The sequence below is a fragment of the Mustela lutreola genome, chromosome 7, assembly GCF_030435805.1.
Source record: "Mustela lutreola isolate mMusLut2 chromosome 7, mMusLut2.pri, whole genome shotgun sequence".
Taxonomy (NCBI): Eukaryota; Metazoa; Chordata; class Mammalia; order Carnivora; family Mustelidae; genus Mustela; species Mustela lutreola.
Window position 1 is genome coordinate 114,801,162 of NC_081296.1, and position 20,985 is coordinate 114,822,146.

Consider the following 20,985-nt stretch of genomic DNA (forward strand, 5'->3'; position numbering starts at 1 on the left):
ATGATCTACCCATTGACATAAGTGGGGTGTTATTCCCTACTCTTATGGTATAACTGTTAATATATCCCTATGTATAGGTTTTGGTGTGAGGCTCATATAACATCCTAAATATACAGCAGTCCATATTCAGTTGATGGTCACTTAAGTTCAAAAATAACTCTTTTTTTTTTCTTAATTCTTGGATATCAGGCCTTTATCTATAATGTCATTTGCAAGTATCTTCTCCCATTCTGTGAGTTGCCTCTTAGTTTTCTTGACTGTTTCCTTCGCTGTACAGAAGCTTTTTATCTTGATGAAGATCCAGAAGTTCATTTTTGCTTTTGTTTCCCTTGCCTTTGGAGACATCACATCATTAGCCATTGGGGAAATACAGATCAAAGCCACTATGAGAAACCACCTTCACCAGTTAGAATGGCAAAAATTAATAAAACAGGAAACAACAAAAGTTGGCAAGGATATGGAGAAAGGGGAACTCTCCTACACTGTTGGTGGGAATGCAAGCTGGTACAGCCATTCTGGAAAACAGTATGGAGGTTCCTCAAGGTGTTAAAAATAAAGCTACCCTATGCCCCAACAATTGCACTACTAGGTATTTACCCCAAAGATACAGATGTAGTGAAAAGAAGGGCCATATGCACCCCAGTGTTCAAAGCAGCAATGTCCACAATAGCCAAGGAATTGAGATGCCCTTCAACAGGTGAATGGATAAAGAAGATGTGATACATATATACAGTGGAATATTACTCAGCCATCAGAAAGGATGAACACCCACTATTTGCATCAACATGGATAGAACTGGAGCAGGCTATGCTAGGTAAAGTAAGACAAGCAGAGAAAGATGATTGTCATATGGTTTCACTCATGTAGAACATAAGCAATAGCACAGAGGACCATGGGAGAAGAGAGGGAAATCTGAAGGGGGAGAAATCAGAGGGGGGGATGAACCATGAGAGGCTAAGGACCTCAGGAAACAAACTGAGGGTATCAGAGGGCAGGGAGCTGGGGCGATGGGGTAACAGGGTGATGGATATTAAGAAAGGCACGTGTTGTGATGAGCATGGAGTGTTATATGCAACTAATGAGTCACTAAACACTACATCAGAAACTAATGATGTACTATACAGTGGGTAACTGAACATAATAAAAAATAGGATTATTTATTTGAAAGAGAGAAAGCAAGAGACAGAGCACAAGTGGAGAGCGGGAGAGAGGGGGAGAGGGAGAGGCACACTCCCCATTAAGCAGGGAGCCCACTGTGGGGCTCAATCCCAAGACCCTGTTATCATGACTTGAGCCAAAGGCAGACACTTAACTGACTGAGCTACCCAGGTGCCCCAGTTCAAACATATTCTAAAAAAATTTTTTTACTCCCCATTCCATGTTTTATGTGTATCACATATTTTATGTAGTCACATTTTATATTTTTTATTTATAATTTTCTTCTAATTATGGCCTTTTCTTTTGCACTTAAAAAAGTCCCTTTAAGGGGCACCTGGGTGGTTTAGTGGTTAAAGCATCTGCCATCGGCTCAGGTCATCATGATCCCAGGGTCTGGGGATCGAGCCCTGCGTCGGGCTCTCTGCTCAGCAGGGAGCCTGCTTCCTCCTCTCTCTCTCTCTCTCTGCCTGTCTCTCTGCCTACTTGTGATCTCTGTCTGTCAAATAAATAAATAAAAATCTTAAAAAAAAAAAAAGTCCTTTTAACATTTCTTGTAAGGCCAGTTCAGTGTTGATGAACTTCTTTAACCCCTGTTTGGGAAAGTCTTTGTCTCCAATTCTGAATGGTTATTTTGCTGTTTAAAGTATTCTTGGTTTTAGGTTTTTACCTCAGCACTTTGCAGGCCAGAAGAGAGTAGCATGATATATGTAAACTTTCTGCTAAAAAAACAACTGATACCCTCATGGGGTTTCCCTTATAAGTAACTAGCTGCTTCTCTCTTGCTAGTTTTAAAATTCTCTATCTTTAATCCTTGACATTTTAATTACATGTCATAATGTGAGCCTCCATAGGTTCATCTTATTTGCAGTACTCGTTGCTTCCTGGAACTGGATGTCTGGGTTTTTCCCCAGGTTAGGGAAGTTTTCAGCTATCACTTCTTCAAATAAGTTTCTTTCTCTCTCTCTCTCTCTCTCTCTCTCTCTCTCTCTCTCTCGTGCTTCTCTTCTTCTGGGACCTCATAGTGCGAATGTTTGTTTGCTTGACACTGTCTAAGAGATCCCTTAATTTGTCATTTTTAAAGATTCTTTTTTATTATTTGCTGTTCAGCTTGGGGTTTTCCTTTATCATTTGCTAGATCACTGATCCATTCTTCTGCATCTGCTAATGGACTATTGATCCCTCTCATGTACTTTTCCTTTATTATATTTTTCAGCTGATTCTTTTTTATATTTTCTATTTCTTTGTTGAAATCCTCATTTCATCCATTCTTTTCTTCAGTCCAGTGAAAATCTCTACATTACTTTAAACTCTTTATCAGCATATCGCTTATCTCCATTTCATTTAGTTCTTTTTTTGAGGTTTTTGTCCCGCTCTTTCATTTGGAACATATTCCTCTGTTTCATTTTGCTGGACTTTCCATTAATTTTTATGAATTAAGCAGAATAGCTACTTCTCCTAGAGCTGAAGGTATGGTCTGTTGTAGGATTGTCCCCCTATAGACTATGTGTACCTGGTGACTTTGGTTCACTGGAGAGGATAGGGTGGGCTGGGAGTCCTGGGGCACCCTGCTGGGATGGCAGGAGTTGAAGTGGGTTTGGACTGACAGTCCCGTGGCTCTTTATGCAGAGGGTGCCCTGGCAGGACAGCTGGCATGGGCTGGGGCCCTCCCAGAGAGCAGAAGGCACTCTAGCAGGATAGCTGAAGCTGGTGCAAGCCAGGGAGTCCCCAAGTATTTGGCACAATAGGCACCTGTAGCCAAGGCTGTTGCTGCCCAAGGTGCTCTAACAGGGGGGCCCTGGTTGGACTGCTGGAACGGAGTTAGAAGGTCCCAGAGCACTTTGTACTAGGGGGGCCCTAGCAAGTCATCTGGAGGCAAAGTGGTGTGGCCTGGAGTATCTCAGGTATGGTGTGCTGTGTCACCTTGGTAGGAAATCTGGAACTGTCGTGAGTGCTGACCACAAGTGCCCTGGGGGCTGCCTTGCTGGGGCCACCCCGGACCAAGGGCCGGGGGTTCACTGAGGTGTCAGGCTCACTAGGGCACTGGACCTTGCTCCTCTTTATGCTACCAAGGTGGAAGGGGACTGCACTCATAATACTCGCCAGCCCCTCCAGCCTGGAGAGATTCCTAGCACGTCTCCTGCCATTTGTCAAGCTTCTAGGGCTGAATGCTTTATATTATAGTTGTACTCTTAAGTGATTTTTTTCTGTGCTCCAGGGCAATTGAATCTACTCAAAGTCTCTCAATACTATTCCTCCCCACTTCGGTTTGCAACATTGAGTGTCCCTTTATGAGCATGTTATCATGTCTCCATCTAGCTTGTGTTGTGCAGAAGCTGTTCGGTCAGCCCCCAGTTCCTCTCCAGGGAGAACTGCTTTATAAAATAGGTGTAGATTTGATATGTCCAGGGATGAGGTGAGTGTGGGGTCTTCCTAGGTTGCCATCTTGAACCAGAAGCCCTACCCTGGCTTTTCTGTCCCTGTGCCAGGGCTCAGACCATGCAGTCAGTGAGTGAAGCCTACTAGCTGTGAGGCAGTGTGGAGTGGTGGGGCATGTGGCTGACCAGGGATCATATGCTCCATCCGAAAAAGCAGCCACTGCTGGACTCTAGGCCTGTAGATCAACCAGTGCAAGTTTAGTGTTCTAGAATATTCTGTTTTCCAAGAGAAAGTGAAAAACTTGACTCTTAAATGACATTTCCTAGTTTTTAAATATTTGACAAGTAATTAAAGTTATTTTAAAACATGCTGTGTGAGCCAAATAAGATGTCTGAGGCCTGGGGCTGGTCTTACTTCTATACTCTCTCTCCTTTGCCCTAGTCTTGCCTGCCTTACCAGCTTCATCTCTTACCCTCTCACCAAATGTTGCTATCTCAGACAGATCTCTAATCCTTGCCTGCACCCTGGATTTACTTGACTAGTCATTTCCATGGGGATGTCTGCACACTTCAAATGCAAAGCTGAGCTCAGCCTCCCAGCTCTGCGCCCTGTCAGGTCTTGAGAAATGCTGGATGTTTTCGTTCCATTCCCCCAAAAGACTGCTATTACTAATGTTACTGCTTCTGTGGTTAATGCTACCAGTAATCTATTGCCCTTTTTTTGTTACTGATGTCTGTTATCCAGTACCAACCCTCCAGCAGTCAGCCAGAACAGACCGTGTGACCCTGCACTCCAGCTCACCCTCACTGCAAGGCCAGCCAGTGGGGATTGTGTTCCTCCTTCTTCCACAAGCCCTCTAGGACTTGCTCCTGTTTTTTCCCCTCCACTAACGAGAAACCTTGCTAGTTTCTGAACTTGTCCAGTCCTCTCAGCTATTTTCTCCACCTCTTAACTGTCCAGCCACCACCAATAATTTTATCTCCTCCTTCGGGACATACCCAGTACACTGTGGCTGGAGCCTCACTCACCTCTCTCTAGGACTCCAGTGGCTCCCATGGGCTAGCCCTTCCGGCACTCCACCCCTCCCCTGGCTCCCCAACCATCCCCACGTGCCAGTCACACCACACTGTATGTTCCTCTGCACCTGTGCTGGCTTTTGGGCACGACTGTCTTCATCCTTCAGGCCCGTGTTCATTCCCTTCATCCTCCTCCTCTCTCGTCAAGTGCCACCAAGGAGTCGTGACCAGGCCCTCCTCAAAGCCACCAAGCCTTCTCTTTTCATTTCACCCAGCTGTGATTGCCACAAAGCTTCCTGGCCTCTTCCCCCTTCACTCGATCAGCTCCTTCATGGATGGGCACTGTCTTTGCCATCTCTGTCCCCACAATGGCTGGTACACAGCCTTGCGTGCACTAGACACCACGTAAACCTTTGTAAATTGATCCCCCTTTTATACTGGAGAATGGCTGTGTCTAACGGGCTCAGAACAAGATATTAAAAGTCAAAACTAAACTGTCTGGTTATTCAGAAGGACCTACCAGAACCCAAGAGAAGGTATCAGGCTAGTGAAAGGGTTATTCTGATGGTCTCCCTTTCCAGGGATGCAGCGTTTAGAGGAAGAACAGCCGTGATTTGGTCTCCTTTCCCCTCATGCCCAGTGCCTCTCCACAGTGCCCCTTGGAAGTCTGGCTTCAGTGCCAGAGGCAAAGAAAAATGGACAAAGTCTGCTGGACACTGGGTTTCTGCCACTCCGGCGGCGAGAGCCAGGCACTGTTCCTTTTGCCCAGAAGAACAAGTTGTACCTGCACACTCACAAGATGTCCTCTGCTCTCCCCATTGGCAGGCCTGGGAATTTCCCACAAGCCCCTGGGGTCTGCTCTACCATCCTTGTACTCTGAGGTTTTCTGCAGCATTGTTTGTTAATTAGCTCTTTTTTTTAAGATTTTATTTATTTATTTGACAGTGAGAGATCACAAGTAGGCAGAGAGGCAGGCAGAGAGAGGGGAAGGGAAGCCGGCTCCCTGCTGAGCAGAGAGCCCGATGCAAGACTCGATCCCAGGACCCTGAGATCATGACCTGAGCCACCCAGGCGCCCCTGTTAATTAGCTCTTAGAATAGATGTCTGTTCCATTAAGGATTGCATCCCTGTGCTTGTTTCTCTTGTGTACGTATTTCCCCCTTCCTTTCTGAGTGCACAGACTGATCCAAGAGAACCTAGGTAGCATGAACGCCTTGCTCTCACAGAACCAAGCTAAATGCTTGGACCTGTGCCGCCCTGAAAGCCCCTCAGACTTTCGGGCTGCATCTCCACTCCAGCCCCACCTATGGCCCTGAATTCTTTGTCCGTAGGAGGGAGGAAAAGCTGTTAAATCCCACTGCATTTTTTTCTTGGCTCCCTTGGAGGGTTGTTCAGCATGTTCTGAGGTCTCTCCTGTCAGCTACGCGTAGAGAGTTCTGCAGCCTTCTCCCCACCCCAGGGTCACCAGTGGAGGCTTTGCAGCTCTGGACCCCTGGCCAGGCCGGGATGCTGCCTCCCAACACTGCCTTCAACCACATGGGCTTTTTATTTACTGTGAATATTCCACAGCAGAGCGAGATCTTTTCTCTTGTTCTCACAGATCAAACTTGGTTTAAAATAACTTGATTTAAACTTTACCACAAAACTTCTTAATCCAAGGCCATTATTACTTTGAATTATTATTTTAAATCAGCTTGAGTGTCTTTAAAATTGAAAAATCACATTGTGGCCCTGAAAAGCAAATTATCCTGTGCGAATCCTTGGTTTGGACAGGATCAAAACACCTTATGGGCCTTTTTGTCAAAGACGATTTTGTTCCAAATATCCTGATAGGAGCTCAGCCTAAGGAAAGTTACCTGATTGGTATATATACAGAGGATTTATCTACACACATTGCTTAAATGATCTATGTAGGAAGCTTCTCAGTCATTCATCATTTCAAAATAGAAGGGTAGGAGAAGAGAGCACCTTTGTTGCATAAAGAAAAGTGGCCAACTTTGGGTTTTTTTTACTCTTGCAGCTTCTTCCCACAGATCTTCAAAATAATGACCCTCACTCTTCTCTCTGTGGTCTTGTCAGAGGGTAGGAACCCTGGCCGGCTGGTCAGGTCCTCAGAAAATGGCACAACTGTTCTTAAAAGTAGCCCTATTCATAAGCTGTGGGCTGTCGGCAACTGCAGTGTTGGAGAAAGGCACACTATTTTATAAAGAGTTTTTCTTTAAAAGGGAAAGAAAAATACATGGTATTTACAGTGAAGAAAACTGGACCCTTCAGCTTTATTTTAGTGGCCACGTCTGAAATGGAAGTGGCAAAGGCCATAAATACACACAAGCAATTGCGCCTTTCAGGGATGACTCATGCTGGCGGTGCCCATAATGGAAAATTCAGCCAGTTAAGCAAGATCAGCCAGAAAGCCTCACACAGGCTCCTCTGCCAGCGCTGATGTCTACCATCTTGTGACCTAATTGTTGTATGTTATTGAATGATCGACTCTCTTTCTTCCCCTCTCAGTTCATGACCAAGAACCCCACCATGCGCCTGGGCAGCCTTACGCAGGGCGGAGAGCATGCCATCTTGAGACATCCTTTCTTTAAGGAAATCGACTGGGCCCAGCTGAACCATCGCCAAGTAGAACCACCTTTCAGACCCAGAATCGTAAGTATTTAAGACCATCAGAGTAGACTTTCCTCTTTCTTAAAATGTCTCCATGTTCTACAAAATCTGTTGTCCCCTATGGAATAACCGAACCAGAAGTTCAGCCTCATCCCTGCAAGGTGGGCTCACCCAAGAGGAGGCTGGCCCTTGAGGCAGCCTCTCTCTCCTTCCAGGTTACTTCTCTCAAATTTTTCACCTCTTGCTTGCTCTGGAATCCATTCTCCCTTAACCTAAACTTTCTGGAGCATAAAAGACCTAAAACTTTCTAGGTTTCCCCAAAAGAGTGGGGCTGAGAAATTCATCATTCTTAAAGTTTCCTCACACTCCCCCAGTACCTTTCCCAAGCCCTCAAGGCAGTAGAAAAGGCATGAAATGCTACCCATCTCACTGAACCTGGCTCCTTGGCTTGGACAGCCTGGGTCTGGATCAGCTACTGCTGCCCAGAGCTCAGGCCAAATCCCTTTTGACTCGAGAAATACCGGGCATGCCAGGGGTACCTTCCCAAGCAAGGTAGCTGAGGGGGCACTCCTGAGGGTGGTCTAGCTCTGGCTTTGGGTCGAGAGATCCACAGTGGAGAAAGCAGAAACATACCTTCAACTTAGACCTCTCATTTTTCTTACCTAACAATGGCAGAAGTGAGCTTTCCAGCATTAGTTTATAAAGATGTAAAATATCAACATTTCCAAACATGCAGCCAGCTTAATCTGTAACAGCCCCCAAGGTTGGGCACCAGGCACCCAGCCATCGAGCCACTTCCTTTACCAGGCCTCCCCTGCCAATGCCTCAGGTAGGAGGGAAGGCTTTGCCAGCAAGACAACGAGAAGCCAACTGGTGAGTAAAGCAAGAGGCAGTTGCTTCCTAAACTCTGTGCTTCCACGTCTTTCAAGAAAATCTCTTCACACCTAGAGTCCTGTGTATAAGCAATTGGTGAGGCAAGTGTGAACTTACACTCTGTTGACAACCAAGTGTGTGTGTCCCTCAGTAGAGCCCGTTGAGAAGAGGCATTTTGGTAAAATGCCAACTAAAGGGTGATTGAGAGGGCTGGATCAGGTGACCAAAGTAATTGCTTTGCCTCCTGCTGGCCTGAGGCAGCCTTCTCAGCAAGATTTCTGTGGGGTTAGTGAAGTGGGGGTTTCCAAATGCCCATAACAATACATGGCACAGCAGAATTACTACAATGCCCTTAGTCCTAATGGTCCTAACGGTAAATACTGCTGCTCCCAGGGCCGCAGAGCCCTTCTGACCTCCCTGGTGAGGGTGCAGGCCCAGGGAAGAGGAGAAAGCCTCCTGTGCCTAAAATCTGACCCTTGTTTCCTTTTGACAGAAATCCCGAGAAGATGTCAGTAATTTCGACCCTGACTTCATTAAGGAAGAGCCAGTTTTAACCCCAATTGATGAGGGACATCTTCCTATGATTAACCAGGATGAATTTAGAAACTTTTCCTTTGTGTCTCCAGAATTGCAACCTTAGCCTTATGGGGAATGAAAGGCATGATATGAGAATCACAAGCAGATCCAGACTTTCCAGGAATTTCCTTTGTGGGGCATTCCCCAGTATCAGCCTTAGAACAAGAACCTTACCTTCAGAGTGCAGGTGGAAAACTCTGAAGGACAGAACTTCAGGAGGTCAGCTCTTTCAAGTCCTCATGAAGACAGGGTGCTAGAAAGAGGGGATACCGAAATGAGATTTCATGAAGAAGTAAGTATACTGCTCAACCTAGGAGTTTCCATGTTTCCTCTGGGCTTGGGATATTAGAAGGAACCAACACAAGAGAAGGTGTGAAGAATCAACTCGATCCTAGAGATTCTGAGCCAACCGGCTTTTCACTTCAACAGGCAAATCAAGACTTGGTCTGGGCCACTCTGTGCTCTTCTTAAGCCAGTGAGCACTGGATACCAGCAGACTGCAAGAAGTCTGTAAATGCTAATGAAGAATTTGAAGGTAAGGAAATGAATGGCTTTCCAAGCAGAATGATTTACTCTGAAGAAACAAAACTCACAGCATAAAGCCCTGTCTTGAAAACAGATGCTGGGCAACCAGACAACTGTTCCAGCTTATTCTCTTATCCTCACTTGAACGGATATTTATTGAGTGCCCAGTGAGACGGTGCCATGCGCCCAGCTAGTGTAAACAGATTCGTGTGCACTGAACGTTCATGCTCCGGACCACTTATGTACCTGAATGGTGTTTGCATTCTGTGAAATGCCTCTCCATGTTGCATATATCATGCTTCTTTGTCTCCACATAACTTTGTCCACAGAAGAGGGCTCGCTGCCACAAGGGCAGCTGTCTACGCAAACAGCAGGTGAGCCAGGGGCTTGCTGCCCAAGGACTTGTGAAAGCTCAGCGTGGGATGATGTGTGATCCCGCACCATACTCAGTGAAGAATCGCACGCCACTCATGTCAGTGGCCAGACTTATGGCTTACACATTAGCAGGTTATTTAAGTTATATTTTAAGAGACAGAAATGTTTGGTATGCATTTTAATAATTAGAAATGACTCTTACAAACAGGACATTTACCGAAGGACCTTAGAATATGTACTCATATGCAGCTGGAGAATTTTGTCTGTCTGGAAATAAATGCATTTTGTAGCAAAAGTAAACTTTCTGTCTAGGATGATTTGTCCCATCCCCACGAGGACATGAGATATCTAAAAGGTTTTGAGCAGAATGGCTAGAACTCCTAAAGCAAATTCCTGGAAAGCTGATAGAACCTGTGTCTCCCTAAGCGGACTTGACCTCTTACTGCCCAGAACTTCTGTTCTGACTCAGGGTACTGACTGCTAAGCTGTGCCGCGACAGAGCAGTCCTCTGTCTCAGTGCCTCAGCACAACGTTGATTTCTCAGTCGCATAAAACATAGTGCAAGTTCAGTGGCCCTCTTGGATCTCATAAATATGCTGTCTGGAAAATATAGCTTCTAAGATTGCCATAGCAAGGAAGAAAGAGGGAGGAGGTGCTTAACTACATCTCCAAGAAGGATACGCTGCATCACTTCTGCACCCAAAGATTGGCCAGAACATGGCCTCTGTTTACAAACCCAGTGCAGAATTACAGAGCAGCCAAAGGGTATCTAGCCACTATTGAAAATCTCTGTCCTGAGTTCTTTTTTGTATTGCCAGCTGAAAAAGGACTTTTGAATGAACAGAGTCACTAGGGACCTCCATTTACTTTTGTTTAGCACCTAGTGGTGCAGAGACACACCCAAGCTACACAATTTCACTACATCTTCTGGTCCTTCTACCACCGTTTTCAGTGTGACTATCAGAGTTTATTTTATAAATAAGAAGAGAAAGGCTCAGAGAAGTTTAATTGGTTGCCCAAAGGTTTCAGACTTGGGAAGGAGTGGATCTAGTCTAGAGACTAAATCATTGAAGTTCTAATCCACCAGACTTCTGGGAAGGGAGGGATTTTTCTATTTTGGTGGGCAGTGACGGGACCAGGAATCTTCATAGCTAGGTGCCAGCTCAGTCTTCTATCTATGGCTGTGTGGGGCTGAGGAGCTACTTGATGTGGTTTATTTACTCCCCCTAGGTCAAGAAGGATGAACAAATAAAGCATACCTCCTAGGTTTATTTACAAAAACCATCATAGCCCCACAAAGGCCCGAAATGGTCTCTTTAATCACTCAGCAGCTTCCCTTTTCACAATCTATTCAGACCCACTACCTGGGCTGCCCAGTTTGGTTTAAGTCCATTCTTTCAATCCCAGGCCTACCCAACAGGATATCAGCGATCATGCCAGGAGAGGATTTCCAGTGCGCTGCTTCCTCCCTCCTCTATGTGAGAGAGAGGCTAGGTACAGGATGTTTACCTAAAGCTCCAGGAGTCTCCAAGTCCAAGGTTAGGGCTCTTCACATCTTTAATCCATTCTTCTAAATCTCGGGTCCTTTCTGAGGATCAGCAAGTTCACCCGCCCAGACTTCCTGCAATAGACTGGACATGAGCCATTTGGTCAGCAGGTGCTGAGTCTGCTGGGGCTGCTAGGGCAGCCGGGTTTCCCTCCCGCTCAGCTGAGGGCATGGAAGTCAAGATAAGGTCACTCTTACCCTTTCCCGCAGTACCATCTTGCCTCTCGGATAAGGAATCTTGAAAAACAATCAGGCCTTATCACCCTCCTGTCCTCCCCACTTTGTCCTCACCCCCATACCCATCCCTCCCTGCTTTCCCAAACTATCCCCCTATTAAGTCCATGAAGGGTGGAGAATTTGAAAGGAGAATGGGTATGTTGAGACTTTGATCAGCTTTGACCCCAGAAGATGTTTTCACTTACTAATGACTGACATTTAATTCCGGTGTGAGGCTCTCTTCCAAATGTTTACGTGTATTTACTCATTCAAAATCCCAAGAAGTGGCCACTCTCTATTGTACAGATAGGGAAACAGATACAGAGAGATTACCTGACTTGTCCCAAGGCCTACACTAAAGCATTACGGTCAGGACTTGAACCAAGCAGTTTAACTCCAGAATCCCCACTTTTAGTCAGGTTCGTGAGTGCCTTCTATCAAGGCCAATTTTAATTTTTCCCGGTTTTGTAGGGTTTTGAGAACAAGAAGGGTGTAGACTGGGCTTCGCAGGGAATGCTAGATAAACTGCCAGCTGGGCAGGACAGTGTGAGTCATCCTGTCTGCAGAACCATTTATCAGCAGCAAGATTATATGATTTGTGTGTCAAGGGCCTGGAACCACTAACCCCGTCCAAGGATCGGGGGCAGACTAGACTGATGCAATCTGGATCCAGGCCTCCGAGGAAGAGGAAATGGTCTGGGTCATACTGAGACATCTGAACCCCTGAGGAGCACTCTGACCCGAGGTGGGGTTTCCAGGCCTTTCCTTGTGCCCTACCCCCCACCCCAGGGTACTCCTGTTTTCAGTAACTTACCACCCAGCTTACCACCCAGTGATGCCTCACTGGGAAGAAGGTGTGTAGTGTGGGGCCGACTGTGGCAGCTGGGACAGCTACAGAGCTGCTAGAACCTGGTAGCAAAGAAAAGAAGAAAAAAAAAAAAAAAACCACTTATTTCTTACTTACTGATCTCAATTTGGTATATGTGGCCTCACAAATATCCCAGCCACCGCCGCTTCGGCCTTGACCATTATGGTGGGCCAACACCATAATATTTTGTCCAATCTTTAATCCCAAATTTGGTCACCCTGATTGCTTCATCTGGCTGCACTGATGCAAGGATAAGACTCAGAGACAGCCTGAGACATTTGCAGTGGAAATCAACCCGGGGTCAGATGTTTCTCCAGAGTTGCAGGCTGAACACCGTGGATGGGAGCGTGGTTATAAATGGGCCTTTGTAGTCTCCCTTCCTTCCTGTGCTGAATTAGAACCACAGCGAAGAATGCCACGGTCAGCTTCATCCAGTCCTGGCTGCCCCCACCCTCACCTCCACTCTCTGGGCAGGCACTCGTCCCCTCCTGCCACCTCCCTCACTCACCCCCATGAGCCGATCCCTTCTGTGCGCTCTCCCTCTAGCATTTTGATTTTTCAGAGCTCAACAAGTTGGAGGCAGTTTTCCAACCCCCAGGACTCCATAAAATCCTGATCTGCACATTTATCTCATAGGCTCTTTGAGAACCCAGAAAGGGCCACTACCATCGTCTTTCTCTCAGGTGTTCCTGTGTCTTCGGCATCCCTCTGCGTCAGCCCCTCCCCGCTACAGACCACCCGTGAGCGTGCTCCTGCCTCCTCGCAGGGTTTCAGGAGTCCTGACTGGAGTACTGTGCAGACCTAGGAACCGGATTTGCCCTTTATTCTTTGGGAAAGGCATTATTGCCCCTAAAGGACAATGTTCTCATTTGTGAGATGGGAGAATAGCCCTTGCCAGCCTTCTGTTATTACTGCAGAAACTCACCAGATTATTCTAGGTCAAGCACTTCAGCCAGGGCTGGGACAGAGAAAATGGTCAGTGGGTATTGGCAATGATTGTCCGCGATTGCAGAGCAGTGAGGGAAGGCTGTGGGGCCAGGGGGGCTGTCCACCAGAACAGGGGCAGAAGGGGACGCCTGTGTTCCTCATGTAGCCCATCTCACCTGACGGGGAGGCTATGCCAGCTCCAAGCTGGGGGGCTTTTGCTTTTCTGGCTGGTTGGCTGCAGAGATTTCTCAGGAGGCTCTTTTAAAAATTTCTTGCAGGCTGTTTTGAGTTCATGCTGCTGCCCTGATTGACATGCACGACTCGTACTGTGCTTGAAACTGTGCTGCTGGGTATAAAAAAGAGTCTAAGAAATACCTGGTTTATCCTAAAGTAGCTCTTTCCTCAAGCCTTTCAGGAAAGCTTTTGTTCTTTCATATTTAACCCAAAGGCACATTTAAGTCCCTTCTGACCAGGTAACAGAGACCATACCCCAACCCCAGTACCTGCTGGTCACCCTCTGGACACTCAGCATATCTGTGGACCAGTTCAGAAGAAAGAGGATGCATGTTCAAGGTGTTCGTTCCCTAGGTCCTGGCATGCCACTAGTAGAAGCAAGGTGTTTGACTTCCTAGATGAAGATCTCTGTGTTGAGCGTCCCTAATAAAATGAGACCCTGAAGACCTATGTATTCTTACCAGAAACTGGGCATTACACCCCTGTTCCCATGTACCATCCTTCCACACCTCCCAGGACTGCCTTTCTCAGGCCACCAAGGCAGTTCTAACCCACAGAGGTTCCATTCTTCTAAGGGCTTGGACCGCAGCTAGAAGAATTCCAGCTAAACAGAGCAACAATTGTGTAGGCACTGAGGGTGGTCAAACATGCAAGTGGCTTGTAGAGGTTGAGATGAGAATTTTCTTTGCAGAGATTTCAAATTAGAAACCAGAGATAATCTAGTAGTTGTTTGACCTGACAGTGTCAGTCATAACCTAGATGATCCCTCAAGTTCTTCCAGGCTTGTGCTCTCATGACTAAAGGTAAGCAGAGGGATATGGTTGGTCAACACCATATTGCTCATGCCTCACACAAGACTATCACTCCGATTGCCTCCCTGTCCATTTCCATGCAATTTTCACAACCACACCCCCTCTCTGCATACCCTCTCAATCCCGAATTCCCACAAGGCTCATACCGTTCACTTGCTCCTAAATTCGTACATCAATCTCTCATACCTGATTGCCTTATTTCTCATGTTCATACATGGAAAGGAAAAATGGCTTTCTAAAGATCAGCACAAGATCAAGAGAAGGTAAGCCCCCTTCTAGAAACTGATACTAGAACACAATGAAAGAAGATTTCTCAGCTCTACTTAACGTGTTTTTCCTTGAGGAAAAGAATTTAAGATATAAAGAATTACAAGAGTCATTGGCAAAATGAAGTGTAGCCCAAGGTAAATAAAGAGGTTATATAGATCATCTAAGCAAGTACAAGCAAACTTGCAGAACAGAATTACTCTAGTAGTAGTTCAGGAGCACCAGAAAGGGTACTGATCATCAGGACTGCTCATAGAGATAAATCTGGAAATCCTAATCTCATTTTCTTTTTGGATGGCTTCCAGACTAGTTGGTTCAGAGGTGTAGGATAGGTTTCACATGTCTGAGCTTTATTCACATATGTGACGAAGTCTCACCAACTTGTGGCCTAGGTGGATTCAATGAACAATGGGAGACTAAGTATGGCAACTAACAGATGGATACTAATCTGGAATAGTGTTCTACAACCTTAGATAACCTGTACTCCCTTAGGATTAACAGACAAATTTCACACCTTTCTTTAATCTCATTATATCAAGCAAGCACCACCAGGAAATACAAAAACTAGACAATGGAACAAAGAGCTGCTAAGTTTTCAAACTACATATGCCCTCCCAGCAGACTCCGATACGAAAGAGCTAAACCAAAGCTTAGAAGTCCACATAGTCATTAAATTAATATTTACTGAGCACTGACAATCTGCTGGGCATGATCTCATTTCTGGGAAAACTAGAATGAAAATGCACCCAAAGAGCCTTGCATTCATGGAATGTACAGTCTGAAGTCATTATATGGTTTGCCTGAATTAACCTACTCAGTGGAATGGTGGCCTCTGGTCTTCCTCATGATTGTATCCATGGCACGTGGCAGCTTATAGGGGCTTAAACATGGTACTGAAGGAATAATCAGAGCTGGGTGTCAAACATACAGTTTTTGACTCCTGCAATAGTCTTTCATACCTATATGCTGGAACAAATTTAAGAAATGAATATAACCTGTACTTGAGTCTGAAAAGCTAATTATGTCAGGGCAAGATGGAGTCAGGACTTCATAGTACAAGTGAAAAAGGAGGCAGAGGAAAAGAGTAAGTGTATGTAGTCAACACGTTAAGATTTATCAGACCTTTTTCCAAGTGAAGGGGACACTACAACAAGTCAAACAGTCAGGCCCCACCATTTTGGAGCTTACAGTCTGGTGAATAGTGACTATACAATTGCAGGGTTCTGTGGCTATGGCCATAAAACTAAAGATGCAATCTGAGGTTCCAGAGTTCCAAATGTGGGACCCCAGAGGGTAAGTGGATAAGCTCCACTGAGCTCCGCCAAGATTAGATTGGACCTAGAAAATTGGATTCCACACTAGACACCCGGCGTGAAGAGACACAAGCTCTACCACGTTCTGAGGAAAGCCAACTGATAAGGAGAGCAAAAAATATAGAAGACAATCATGAGAAGGTAAACTGGGGGGAGCCTGGGGAAGAAGGCGGGAGAATGGCCTAACTGCCTTCAAATATATGAAAAATGATTGTGATAATCATGAAGGCTGCTCTCTGAGTATTTCCAGCTCTCTGTCCCCTGGACATGTGGTGGGAGCTTCATAATGGACAGGTAAGGCCACAAGAAGAGTTATAACGGACAAGAGCAGAATAATGTACAATATTTGTGAGACAGAACAGTTCAGTGCTGGGGAGAGACTGTCCCTTTTCTTCTAGCGGACCAGACTCCTTCCTCCAAGTGAATGGCTAGGTTGAGAGAGGACACCTGGATTCTGACAGCCTACATCCCCAGTGATTTACCTGAGCCAAGCCCTCAGCCAGACTTTGTTGGACAGTTTGCATGACAAGAAATAATTTTTTTTTTACTGTTTAATGCCAGTGAGATTGTGGCATTTCATCACTGTAGCATAACCTGGTCTACTCTGATGGATTTGCTATACGCAGAGAGACTAGCCTGGAAGTGTACAGCCCCAGCATCAGAACTAGGATGCCAGGCTCTAACAGGAGTTACAGAATTTGTTTAGGACTTAAAAAAGAAAAAAATAATTTTTTTTTTTTTTTTCGACAGAAGTACTCCAATGTACTGTCACTTCCTTGGCAGGGAGGGAATTTACCATCACTGGACATCTTCACACAGACTCTAGCCCCTGGTGGGAGATGAGCAGGAGGTCAGCCTGAATGATCAGAGGTCCCTGCAAGCCTTTAGAGACTACCATGCCACAGTCTGAAATGGGCTTAGCAAGCACTCTCACTGTGCTGTTTCCCCTGGCCCACTGGAACAGGCCCAGAGTTGTCCTACTGTAATGCCTCCAACTGGCCACATGCCCTGGGCCCCGCTGTTTTACTCTATCTACCACACAGCCATGAATCTGGCACAGCATCGTTTGGGGGGCTCAGCAAGTGTGTACAAAAGGCATAGCAACTCAGATGGCAAAAAGACAAAGCAAATGGTAAAGCCTCTCCCGGCTCACTATACCAAAGAATGAGAAATGGCCCCTGGGACTCTGGTCTGCATCCTGCAGGCATTACAACACCTCTGAAGTTTACCTCTAATGGTTTGCTCCTCACTGTGCTTATCTACCTTCAAGGAACAAGAGCTAAGCACCCATCTTAACAAGGCAGAACTCCAGCCTTAAGACCTACTCTAGGAGACGCCTGGGTGGCTCAGTTGATTAAGTGTCCACCTTCGGCTCCAGTCAGGATTCCAGGGTCCTGGGATCCAGCCCTGCCTTGGGCTCCCTGCTCGGTAGGGAGCCTGCTTCTCCCTCTGCCTGTTGTTCCCCCTGCTTGTGTGTTCGTTCTCTCTCTCTTTCTCTCTCTCTGACAAATAAATAAAATCTTAAAAAAAAAAAAAAATCTGCTCTGGGGAGGTATGTGTTAAGAGAAAGCTCTGTTCAGGAAGTTGGTGAGAAATGTAGTTCTTAGCACCAAAGGCTGGGTTTAAGCACTTGCCTCGCTTTCTAGCAGTTTGCTGAAGCTGGCTCATACAGGCTCACAAGAATCAACTGCACAAAACTCTTCTTAAGTTAATATTTGCTGAATTCACAGCATAACTTAAAACTGGGCATAGTGAGAATATTTATACCACAAACATTTGTAGTATTTATCAGAAGTTTTTGTTTTTTATATAGTTGGCAGCTCATCAGCACATCCTGCTAATAGGTTGAAAATTATGGTCTCCAGAACCAGGCCGAGCTGAGTTTATTCTGGCTCTGCTCCTATGGGCAGTTGTCATTGGGGAGAAATGCCATGGGGGAGCACACACTGAAACTTCCATGAACCTTAGTCTTCTTGACTGTAAAATGGGAATCGTCACCAACAGTAAGCTATTAACTACCTCAGAGGATAGGAGGATCAAATGAAGTAATATCCACAGATCACTTCCTAAATTAAACAAAGCTCCTTCACCTTAGAGCACATACAGACAACACAGAAGAAGGACAGAAGAGACAGAAGGACACGCCCAAATCATGACTTTAATTTTGTAAAGGCTTTTTTTTTTTTTTTAAAGTAGAAAGTCTTCCTGGAAGTTTCCCAGCTTCCTATTCCCTTTCCCATTGACCAGTTTACTATCACATGATCATACCTAAAACCAGTCACTCGTTAAGGGAAAAGGAAGCCAAGCCACTGACCCCAAGAGCACCCTATAGTGCCAGGTGGGATTGGTGGCATTTTTAAAAACTTCCCACATGATTTCACCATGCAATTAAAATATAGAACCAGTGCTTAGAGTCTAAGTCTTAGACAAATTATGACTGAGCCAACTGGGGCTACAGAAGAATTCAATCTCTACTGAAAGATAAGGAAGGACAACCAAATCAGGTTCTAGGAGTGTGGGAAGGATAAAAGAAAGAACAGTTTCATCAAGTAACCAACTGTGTTGGCCCCAGTCTCCGTTTCCAGCTACCTTTCTGGGGCAAAAAGCTCAGCAGAGAAAACCAGAGGCATTAAGAAATGGTTGTTCTTAGAAATGAAATACTCAACTGTCTGAAAACAGAAGTGAAAACTTGAATTAAGATTTGAGGGAAAAAAATAGTAGTAGGCGAAAGTAAAGATTTGTCTTTTTTTCCGTAAAGATTTTATTTATTTGAGGAAGAGAAAGCATGAGCAAGGGAAGGGAGAGGAGGGAGGAGGAAGGGAGACAGAGGGAGAAGCAGACTCCCTGAGCAGGGAACCTGATGTGGGGCTCATTTGCAGGACCCTGAGATCATGACCTGAGCCGAAGGCAGACACTTAACTGATTGAGGTGCCTAGGAACCCCAAAGGTTAAGCTTTTACAGTTCTGGTTCAAGATGGTGATATAGGAGGCTTCCAAACTCTTCTCTTCCTAGCGACCTACTAAATCTATAGCTGCATACAGAACAATTTCCTCTGAAAGAAATCCAGAAACTAGCCAAGGGACTCCACATAGGGGGAAAATGAGGGGGAAAAAAATCCCCACATAAAAATGGATAGAAGAGGTAGAAATCGTCTTATCAGAAACGTCACCCCCTAGTGCTGTGACACACAACCAGGAAGGAACTCAAAACTCCAATCTTCTCCCTGAGGAGTAAAGGGTTTAGACCTCACATCTGGTGACCCAAATTTTATTTATTTTTTTAAAAGATTTTATTTATTTGACTCAGAGAGAGTGATCACAAATAGGCATAGAGGCAGGTAGAGAGAGAAGGGGAAACAGGCTCCCTGCTGAGCAGAGAACCCAACATGGGGCTCGATCCCAGGACCCTGAGATCATGACCTGAGCCGAAGACAGACACTTAATCTACTGAGCCACCCAGGCACCCCTGACCCAATGTTTACAAACTTCCACCTGAAAGATGGAACTTCAAAACAACTAGTTCTGAAAACCAATGGAGTTTGTGTCCATGAGACCCACAAGGCTATATCAAACTACGAAACAGTTTTTGACAGCATGGACTCAACATGGCTATTCCCCAGCAGGGCCCAGCACAGAAAAGCATCATTAAATGCCCAGTCTTTCCATAAGAGGCCTATTTGTTTATCTTAAAACCTATGACCCAAGGCACAGGCTTCCAATCGAACACATACCTAGGGGCCAACCACAATACTCTCCAAAGACTGGGGAGGCCACCAGGTGCCATCTTTGTACTCTGCTTCACTCCAGTCACTAGTATCTCCCCAAAAGGAATTTGTGCACCCATCTGGCACCCCAGGTTTTATAGCTGCCACTCAGGAGAGGCACCACTTGATTGCCTAACTGGTGACCAGTGGGCCTTACATTTGTGGGTTTCACAAGACTGTAACAGAAGCTGTTCTTAACCATCTCAAGGCTCAGTGCACAGGCAGCAGACTGAAATGTCCAGTCTTACCATAAGAAAGGCCAATTTGCAGATCTTAAAAGCTGAAGCCCGAGGGCCTGTAGTTGCTGACTACAATCTTTTCCAGGGACCAGGGAGGTCAGTGAGTGTCATCGTGGTACTTTATCTCTGCTCCAGCCCAGGTCACTGGTATCTCTAAAAAGGGAGCTTCTTCATACATCTGGTACCCCAGCTTTTGTAGTTGTTGCTTAAGGACACATCCCTGAGAGTCTGGTAGCCTAGGCTTATGTTCACAGTTTCAATGGGACAGTAGGAAACAATGAAACCATTCTTAATGGTCCCTCCCTCCATATCTCAGTGCAGAGAGGACAGAAATACTCCAGGCTTCCCCTGAAAGAACTATATTGGCATATTTTAAAAGCTACTGTCTGAGGGTCCAGCTTCCAATCAGCCTGCTGGTAGGTGTTGACAGAGATTTTCCCCTTGGGGACACTGACCTATCTTGACACACCCTCAACTACTGGGAGCCACTAAGAACAAAGATGTCACACACACCTTTGTGATTGTCCAAGCAGCCAACAAAGATCTAGGGAAGGGTTAAATAATAAGGTTCAACCTCCCTCATGAGGCCATTCCATCAAGACTAGGAGAGGTGGTTCTTTTATGTAATGCATAGAAACCAACGCTGAGAGTCAAGGAAAATTAAAAATACAGAGGACTATATTCCAAATGAAAGAGTAAGATAAAACTCCAGAAAAAGACTTTAATGAAATGGGAATAAATGATTTACCTGATCAAGAGTTCAAAATGGCGATCATAAAGGTGGCTTCCAAGGTCAGGAGAACAATGTATAAACAAAGTGAGAACTTCAACAAAGAGATGGAAAATGTAAGAAAGTACCAAATGGCTCAGAGAGCTGAATATAATAACTGAACTGGAAAATTCAATAAAGGGGTTCAACAGCACACTATATGAAGGAGTAAAAAAAGATAAGTCTGAAGACAGAACAATAGAATTTACCCAATTGACAGAACAAAAAGGAAAAATGAGTTAAGATATCTTCTAAAGGTCTTATGATGGGACAACATGAAGCAGGCCAATAGTTACACTGTTGATATCCCAGATGGAAAACAAAGAAGGGACAGAAAGCTTATTTGAGAAAGTAATGGCTACAGTGTTCCCTAACCTGGGAAAGAAAACAGACCTCTATATGCAGAAAAATCTGAGTTCCAAGTAAGATGAACCCAAAGAGATCTACACTGAGACACATTAAGTGGTCAGAAATTAAAGACAATGAGAGAATCTTAAAAGCAACAAGGGGAAAATTTT

General features: G+C 45.3%; 1 protein-coding gene across 1 annotated transcript in view; it reads left to right on the forward strand.

The window, feature by feature from the left end:
• Positions 1–9,812, forward strand: part of PRKCH (protein kinase C eta) — a 225,288-nt gene extending 215,476 nt beyond the window's left edge. Inside the window, exons 13-14 of the mRNA XM_059182259.1 lie at positions 7,062–7,205; positions 8,530–9,812. Coding sequence (XP_059038242.1) covers positions 7,062–7,205; positions 8,530–8,676 — 291 coding nt within the window. The 3' untranslated portion in view covers positions 8,677–9,812. The remainder of the gene's footprint in view (positions 1–7,061; positions 7,206–8,529) is intronic.
• Positions 9,813–20,985: the final 11,173 nt, after the last annotated feature.